We start from the raw sequence: 9,394 nt of genomic DNA, 5'->3' as shown, positions 1-9,394 counted from the left end.
CATGTTAAACTTATATTAAAGTTTTTCTTCACTACCCATTTAAGCCGTCTCCAGCCATTATTATACTCTTGTTTTATTCACTATAGTGTACTAACTGTTAATAGATAAGTGTGTATTATGTATTTTTGTAGTATGTTGTATGATGAATATAAATATGCAAACCTTATTTTATGTCAAGCTCTTTTGAGAAAAGTTTTAATGGGTAGTCCCTCTAAACGCTACACCATCAGTCAAATCAAGAGTCACCAGTGGTTCAACAAGAATTTCAAATCCAAAGGTAAATTTCATTAAGTGTATAATAATCATGCATTAGGTTTATATTTTTATTCTAAATGATCTTCTGTAAACTTAAAAGGTCTAAAATATGGAAAATAAATGCAAAATTAAGATTGGTACTAAACATATGTCAGTTGGCAACTCTTTGTAACGTATTTTACTAGGTGTTTTTTTCTGAAAATGTTTCTGGACGTAGTATCTTTAGAATGTATGCTTCAAAGTGTTTTTCAAGAAATTTATAATACATTTCAAAACAAACATTAATTGTTTGTTATAAGATTACCTATTCTCTCAAATAGCTGTTCGTAGATGGTGTTCTCTTAATAATGATTCAGTGCCTCGAAAACGGATTTGCTCAGAAAATGACTATCCTGCAGCTTTAGGGAGGTTGGTGTTCTGAATTCTATAATATTTTTAGTTGATAAAGCTTTTTGATATTTTCATTAATTTGTATGAATGACAGAATTTCCATAATTTACTGGTTGTTACTTTTTACTGAGATTTTTCTCTCAAATTTTTTTAAAAGTGGTGAATTAATATATTTTATTTCTTAGCAACAGAAGCTTATATCTGTGTTTTTTAATTTTGTAACTACCTGCTAAGAAATGTCAGTTTATCTTTTCAGCTCTTAAAATGTAACAGATCAATAAGTTTTGTCAAAGTAGCAATAGATCCAAAGCTAAAATATTTAACAAAAGTCTGTTTACCTAAAATGATGCCTTAACACAAGCTGTGTGACATTTGTAACCTCTCCAACCATAAAGTTTTGCTAATACAATGTTCACTTATTACTTACCACTGAAATACCATCTTCATTTGTTTTTAGTTTGTACTAGCAACTTTGCTGTTTCTTTATGTTTGTTTTACATATGATAAATATGGTTATCTTTTATTTATTTTAAGCCATAGGGACGTAGGTGTTACTCGTTTTTCTAGCTCCCAACCTGATCCTAGTATTGATGATAGTGCTCAGACAGGAGATAATGAGACATCCATCATGAACAAAGTATCATATGGTATTAGTTTCTCACAACCTGCCCATCCAGAACATATGTTACTTAGCAGTCAGATACAGACTACTCCAGGTTCCTCTCTGGTAAACTATTTTGTAACCTTATTATTATTTTTTTATTACGTTTATCTCAATATATTCATATGCTTTGATTCATCTTTTCCATCTTTATTTGAACATAAAAAGGGTGTATATATATAGAGTAACCTAGAAATAGTTTTACTTGAAATGTGATTTTAACAAAAGTTAAGCGTGTGATACCTACATTCATCATTGCATTCATTTTAGAATGATGTAGTGTAATGTAAAGATATTTATTTCTGACTTTTAAAAAAAGAAAATTATTAAATTAGTTTTCAGCAAATTTTAATGCATATATGTTGAGTTTAATTAAAAGATAGTGAACTTAATTATTACTTTTTATCCACTTTTTGCAGACTCCTATGCAGAGACTTGTGAAAAGAATGACAAGGTTCTTTGTCAAGACCAATTCAGAAGCAACTTTGAAAGAACTTTGGGCTGTTTTTGAAAAGTTAGGATACAGTTGGAAAAGGAATTCTGGCCAGGTTTCTAAAGTAGTTTTGTATAATACAAATTTCAATGTTTGAATTCTGGAGAAGCATTATGTTTCTTCTTTTACTTACATCACTTTATTGTACATTAAACAGTAATGCATTCACTAAAAACAATAAATTTCATCATCATAGTTTAGAAATTGAAGCTTGAAAACATATAAGCATAGAGAAGCAAGATAGATTTGTTGATGCGATTTTTTACATGATCATTTTATTACAGGAAACAATAATTGTACATTATTAATTTGTCCTTAGTTTGAATTGCTTAAAGAAATTGATACAAAAGTTATTATTTAGAGCCAGAGTATGATAAATTTATTCAATTAATAACAATGAGATGTGTCCTTGTCGAATGAGGTTAGATTGTGCTGCAAAAAAGCATTAATAAAAGATTAATTATGTTTTATCAGTAATATAGACATACATAAAATGTATACATGATGTAATAGGCTTAAAGCCTTAATTGTGTGAATGATAAACAAAAACTAAACTAATATAACAAATACTAAAACATAATATTGGATAAAAATTATTTTAAGACCTCTTAGAGCATTGTTAGAAATTAAGCTCATGCTTTTGTGCTTTCTAGTTTGAAGCCATTAAATAATCTTTTAGAATCTAGGTGCTTGCACTGAGGAAAATATATACTAACCACCCACAATTCAGTTGGACACTGTTTATTATCCAATGGAAAATAATGTTGTAATGCATTCTGTTGTTTGGTGGGTTCTTTTAGATTATTTAGGGAAAAGAATACCAAGTCCAGACCATGTAACAATAGCAAATTAATTTATTTCTTCAATAAAGATTTACTACAGCCACATTCACTTGTAGGACAAATTTCAAATTCATAAACTCCAAAATGAATTTGAGCCTAACTTATAAATTTACTTGTAGAATTCCAGAATAAATGTGATAACTCTGTATTCTAACACTGAATTAACTTTGACCTGAATACTCATTAACAACTCACTAAACTTAATAATTTTCAGTTAATCACAGAACTAATTCAAACATTACCTATGATTCCCTGCTTAACTTATTAACTGACTCATCATTGATTACTAATATTTATATCTTACCCTTATTTATACAAAGTACGTAAACTTTCTGGATCCTTAACTTTCACATTTTAATTAAAACATTGAAAAAGTTGCTTACAAAAATAATTTTAGTTTAGTATAATAACCAGTTTGGTTCTCAGTGGGAACGAGATTTGGTTTAATTTGCATGGATGTGTCGATGCCACCTGTAAACCAAAAAACGAATATAGCCAGCCCACAGTAATATATTTTTCAAAATTCAAGAAAGAAACTAATGGAAGCAATGATCCAACTTAAGGTGTAAAAAAGAGAAATTGTAAGTTTTCAATGTTTGTTTTATAAGAACCATATGAAGAAAAGATTTGAGAAAGTAATTCATGTTCTGCATTTGTTCAATTAGATAACAATAACAACCCAGGATCGAAGGAAAATGCAGCTTGTCTTCAAGGCCAATCTGATTGAGATGACAGATATACTTGTAGATTTCAGGCTATCACGGGTAAGTGCATAGTGTGTATTAATATGGAAGATGATTACTATTGCTTTAATGTTAAATTATGAATTTTTTGATGGACTTTAGGTTGTATATATTGATCGTTTACTTGAACTGTATTTAATATTGTTATTATAATTATGGAATTACTCACTGTTATGCAAACTTCTTACAAACAAAACAGAAAATATACTAGTATTTCAGCTAAAATTGTAGACTATTGATGAATACAATTTTTAGAAATAGGTTTTGTATGAAACCTAAGTAACGTTTTGTATGTACATGAAATAATATTGAATATTTTATGTGAAATTGTTATAAATATTGTTTAATAAATGTTCTTTTTGTTCTATTAGGGTGATGGGCTGGAGTTTAAGCGGCATTTCTTGGATATTAGAAATCGACTTCATGACATTATTGTTAAAGGTCCTGTAACTTGGCCCCTGGCAATTGCTACAAACACCCTACCTTAAACACCAATTTAACCTAAAACTAACAGGAAAATTATAGTTCTGTCTCAAAAATTCTTGTATTTATGGCTCCACTTTTGTTTCTATAAGTATTAGTTACCTTGAACACTGTTATTTAGCCACAATTCTTAGTTTATTATATTAATTTTTTTAAGTCATTAGAACTTTTGAATAACTTGAAATCTGGAATATGTACCAGAAATTGTCAAATGCTTCTGAGTTCACCAGAATGTGACTAGATCCTTATAAGGTCTATAATTTTGAAAGGAATAGTCAAATAGACTAGGAATAATAGGTTGCATTATGATGGCTTTAAATACTACAAGGTCTTCATGTACTGTAAATTGTAGAACGATATCTGTTTGTTTTTACATCTAATTCATAGAAGTTTGTTCTGGATGGACAAATATTGTTACAGAACAAATTTTTTGTACAGTCATTATGTTTTGTTTAATAGCTTTCGGATTATGTGATATTGAGTTTTTAAGTGTTAAAGAAATACAATGAATTTATCAGTGTTTTAATAGTTAAAATTTTGTTATGTGAGATTCACAATAAAAATTCATTCATTAAAGTAAAGTTTCTCTCCTTGTGAAAAATAACTGGTTTTGGCTTTAGACTTTCAGAACGTGCTTGAAGATATAAAGTTTCAGTTTGAAAGTGCATTGTTTTTTCCAATTATTTACATTTCAGTCATGTGCCTTCTTTTTAATTTATTCAGCCTATAGTAATTGAAGAGAGAACTTGTTTTATAGAAATTGAAAGCTTAGTTTTTGAACAAAGAAACGTCTTCAACAACAAATACAGAAGTAATCTATAAAATATTCCAGTCCTGTAAGTTTTGCATATGCAATTGTGGTATTCTCTGGTAAAATGGATTCCCTTAAGAACAACATGATGGGTTTGCAGGATAACAGGAAAATCGACAAGACATATATTACAGAGTAATTCTGAATTCTCTCAGAATGAGTATTTGTGAGAAATTAAGACATTGAACGTAAATGTAAAAAAAGTACAATAGGTAATCTTTTTGAAACAAACACAATATGTGTATTCAATTTAACACAAAAGATGATTGCCTTTACTGGATCTAGATTGCTTATTCTCCTTCTAGACTGTTCAGTTTGAAATCTTATTCCAGTTTATGAAAACAACACATTACATAAAGCAGTAACAGCAAGCTTTCCCACAGTGACCTGCACCATCCACATGACTTGTCATTCCTATTAGGAAGTAATGGAGATTGTAACCTTGAGATATTACCAGACCTACCATTGGAGAAAACTACTGTCCACCTTTTTACACAAAGTGCAGTTTTACGGCTAATTTCTCCATGGATAGACTAGTTGTTATCTCAGGTAAACAACACAGAACAATAGGTAGCTAGAGTGAAAGAAACCTAACAACTTCCTTGACCACATTTTATGGGAAAACTGCACATATCTAAATTAACCGAAAAATTCTATATTAAGATAAGAAGGTAGTAAGCACATAGTATGCCTACATACTATACAGTAAAAAAAAATGATATTGTATATACACATGCCTCAGAATAACCAAACTTCTCACATATTGCTTTAGGATATGGTTATTTGGGCCAACGTCCTCTTTTATCCTTTGCTTTATTGCAGTTTAACTGTTATTCATTTAGATAATACAAATGACTGCTAGAGCTGGTGTATTTTATTTATAATCATAAATGAAAGCATTTTCCTAGTTTTGAAAAACAGTTTTAATAAAGTATGCTCCACAAACCCTGAAATGATACATTGTTATTGAAAGTTGCTGTTCCTTTTTGCTTGCTTTGTTTTATCATGATTTGTCAAAACCTAGATTTGGCATGTAGAAAAACAAAAACCAAATTTTACCACTAGGTCACTACTTGCTTAGTAGTTCATATGGGTTCATGCTGTGCCTAAGTAGATGGTTTAAAGTAGTAAGAAATGAACTTTCTTCAGTTTGTTTATGATTATTATGCCATTAGGTTTATTTTCTGTACAATAACAGATTTTATTCTCTTTGAGCAAATTTTTCTTTTGAAAACTACTATATACATAAATCTGTTGAATAACTGTTCCTAACGATGTAATGTTAACTAGTTATTACTCACAAAGTATTCAATAATTTCACACATAAACTTGAAGAGAAATATGCTTTATTCAGTGTTTAGACAGTTTCAAGTTTGTTTTAATGCATCTCTCTCTCTCTCTTCCTTTTTTTTTACCTGTATCTGTGTTCAATGTATTTAGGTGATGTAAATATTATTTTCCATATTTTTGAACCAAATTTTAAACCAATTGCACCTTTATTATTTAGAAGCATTTGTTTCATCATTTCAAGACAAATCTAGTCTTAACCAGGTTATTGCTCTCTCATTATTTGTTTAAAGCTGCTCCTATGGCTACCTGGATGATTAATATGAAATTTTCCTTTCAACATGGATAAAGATATATGGGTTTACTAAATATATCATATGTGGATTACTGTTATTATAGGTCATGTTGTTATTTACTCTCTTGTGATTTTTATTATTATAAATGTTTTTTTTTAAAGGCATGGATATGAACTTCAATATTGTAGCACCCATCATGCAGCCTTTAATAATAATGTTTTGAATTGGGTGACTGTGAATATCACGTAAGAAAATTGACCATAACATTTGTTTCTTTCCATTTTTAGGTTAGCTTTGAGGGTATAGTTTTAATTTCTTGTTAAAATTTGTTTAATGTAGATGTACTCTTCGGGATAAGATTGTGTGAAACCTTTTCCAGAAAACAAATTAAACTATTTGGAAAAATAAGATTTAAATACATATATATATCTGTGTGTGTGTCTGTATTCAATAGAAACTTGCAATACAAGTTTTGCATGAGGTACTTATTATTACCTGTTGTTGCTGTTTTGTATCTTCATTATACATGTTGGATTTATTTTCCGTAGGGAAAGTGTTCCCTAAAGATTTTCTACTTCAAAAGTATTTGAACAAACATTATTCCTTTTGAAATAAAGGAAAGGCTTTTATATTACTTATGTATGTACATACACAAAAATAATCTTATCAAAAACTGTTTCATGACTTTTCACATTTACTGTTTCAATTTAAATTACAACAATTTTTCAGTAATGTTCCACATAAATAATCAGTTTTATCTATGATACCTTTCTTAATATGGATTTGTCAATATCAGTTATTTTTTTAAATTAAAAACTTAATTATTTCACAAAAAATTATAGTTGGCCTTCATGTTCTTGACTGTGGTGATAAAAAGTGTGAACTTTTTTCTTTATTATACATTGTGAAGATAGTTTTGAGCTTAGAATAAAAATCTCAATTTGTGTGAAGTATATGAACCAATATTTTGTATATTATGAAGCTATGAATAAAATCATTTTTTGATAGATTTAGACAATGAAATATTTCAAACTTTTAGCGAGATCAGGATATTTAACCAACTTAGCTAGATTTGCAAAGAAAAAGTTGTTCAACTAATGAATATTATATCAACAGATGTGCATATGTCTGCTATCGTTCAAGCTGGTAATAAAACAATAAGATATAAGTAAAGCTGTATTTGAAACACAAGGATTATGTGCGAGGAATGAACTGGTGTGTTGTATAAATATTTATGAGAGCATACAATTTGAATGCAAACAAGTTCAGATCACTTAATGAAAGAAAGGGTACATTTATTTACTTCAAAAAAATTTTGACGAGTTGTAATAAAACTGATTTGTGATAAGGAAATTGGTAAAATCCAGTATTTGATTTTAACCTGAAAAAAGTGTCAAAATTATTATAAATTTTTTACTATACAAGTTATTTTGTGAGGAATTCTTTTCCTTGAAGTAATATATAGTTGTCTTTGAGAGGAAATAAGAATTAGTGAGAATACTTAACTTTTAATTTTGCTGGGAATATGAACAAAAAGTTGTAGTGCTGTAATTTAAGATCTACAAGTGACATGCTCCAGCATTATTAGAACATTTTTGCTATTGGGAGCATAATGTGCACATTAGTTTCTAAAACAGGAAACCACTGTAGTTAATGTAATATACCATAATAAAAAATTGTTACAGAATTGCTTAATAAATTATATCTAAAAGTTATGTCCAACAACCCATATTTTGTATTATACAATTACATATAAATCTAGCCAGACTACTTATATAATTGGCTAGGAACAGCAGTTTGTAACTCTCACTTAAATGTTGCATTAACTGATTAAGGCACAAACTCAATACACTGTACAAGTTTTATTATGGCAGACATGAATATATACATTTACATTGGCAGTGAAAATAGCAAATAACTGTTTACAAACAGACTTATACAATTCATTTTAAAGTTAAAGAACATTAGTGTTATCATTCAACAGTAAAAGTGAAATACGATCAGCATTGAAAATACTTGTGAAAATTATTCAAATGATAAAGCAACGGAACAAACTACATCATCCAAGTATGAAAAAAGGACACAATAAACATTCGTAACATTATTAAAATTTTTGTGAAAAACAATAAGTCCATTTTCCAAATCAGAATTCCTGACTTGCACCACCTTTCTTGGGTTTCCCACTACTAGTTGGTTGGCCGGTCTTTTTAGGAAGCAAAACTGCTTGAATGTTTGGGAGAACACCACCTTGAGCGATGGTCACACCAGAAAGTAACTTGTTTAACTCTTCGTCGTTTCTAATGGCTAGCTGAAGATGACGAGGAATAATTCGAGTCTTTTTATTATCTCTTGCTGCATTTCCCGCCAGTTCTAAAACCTCAGCAGCCAAATATTCTAAAACTGCTGCAAGATAGACGGGTGCCCCAGCTCCAACACGCTCAGCATAATTTCCTTTTCGTAATAAACGGTGGATACGTCCTACTGGGAATTGAAGTCCAGCACGACTAGAACGACTTTTACTTTTTCCCTTAACTTTACCACCTTTACCACGTCCGGACATATTTGACAAAAGAACGACAACTTTACACTACAAGTTCCTCAATCAAAATCTGCGCGCGTTGTGCTGACCACAGTATTTATGCCAAACTATTGTCACGTGATAGGATTGAGGGACTATCCAATGAGGATCCAACCTTGTATTCTATTTTAGCCAATCACTTTTAAACCTTGAATTTCCCGCGTAATGCTTCTATGACAATAATGACGACATTGTATATCAAGTTACGGTAGTTTAACGTTTAAGCATAATTAAAGCCGTAAAAATACTAACAATAACATTTATTCAGTCCAATACCATGAATTTTTGATTAATTAGGCAAAAGAAAATTCTCCAATTTCCAGCACCATTACCCTAGTCTAAACTTAAATAGCTGCCAAGGGATGATGATGAAGGAGTTACTTTTATAAGCTTATCAATGTGAACTGTACGAATATTACTTATTTGCCTTGCAGTAACATTTGATTTGTCTTGGTTAAAGAATATTCCTGTGGGTCCCCGTTGCATGACCTTTAATGTCAGGAATAAATTATAATACAAGTTTTAACCTAAGTTGACAATTCTGAAATTTTAAAT

General features: G+C 29.7%; 2 protein-coding genes across 3 annotated transcripts in view; one reads left to right on the top strand and one right to left on the bottom strand.

The window, feature by feature from the left end:
• LOC106466985 (serine/threonine-protein kinase Chk1-like) overlaps positions 1-5,228 on the top strand; it is a 21,193-nt gene extending 15,965 nt beyond the window's left edge. Inside the window, exons 9-14 of one of the 2 annotated variants that reach the window (XM_013927296.2) lie at positions 179-277; positions 576-663; positions 1,180-1,372; positions 1,726-1,854; positions 3,307-3,405; positions 3,756-5,228. In XM_013927296.2, coding sequence (XP_013782750.1) covers positions 179-277; positions 576-663; positions 1,180-1,372; positions 1,726-1,854; positions 3,307-3,405; positions 3,756-3,872 — 725 coding nt within the window. In that variant the 3' untranslated portion in view covers positions 3,873-5,228. Of the gene's footprint in view, positions 1-178; positions 278-575; positions 664-1,179; positions 1,373-1,725; positions 1,864-3,306; positions 3,406-3,755 lie in introns of both variants that reach the window. The other variant, XM_022395065.1, reaches the window with a different exon arrangement.
• A 2,876-nt stretch (positions 5,229-8,104) lies between these two features.
• LOC106466984 (histone H2A-like) lies at positions 8,105-8,882 on the bottom strand. Its single transcript, XM_013927295.2, has one exon. It carries the CDS (start codon positions 8,819-8,821, stop codon positions 8,405-8,407), a length of 417 nt encoding a protein of 138 aa, XP_013782749.1. The 5' UTR covers positions 8,822-8,882; the 3' UTR covers positions 8,105-8,404.
• Positions 8,883-9,394: the final 512 nt, after the last annotated feature.

This window comes from Limulus polyphemus, unplaced genomic scaffold (genome assembly GCF_000517525.1).
Source record: "Limulus polyphemus unplaced genomic scaffold, Limulus_polyphemus-2.1.2 Scaffold2449, whole genome shotgun sequence".
Lineage (NCBI taxonomy): Eukaryota > Metazoa > Arthropoda > Merostomata > Xiphosura > Limulidae > Limulus > Limulus polyphemus.
Note: the sequence above shows the minus strand (reverse complement) of the source record. Positions and strands in the feature narration are given on the sequence as shown.

Bases quoted from the DNA above. Each gene is read 5' to 3' on its own strand.
- LOC106466984 (XM_013927295.2), bottom strand. From the start codon at position 8,821: ATGTCCGGACGTGGTAAAGGTGGTAAAGTTAAGGGAAAAAGTAAAAGT.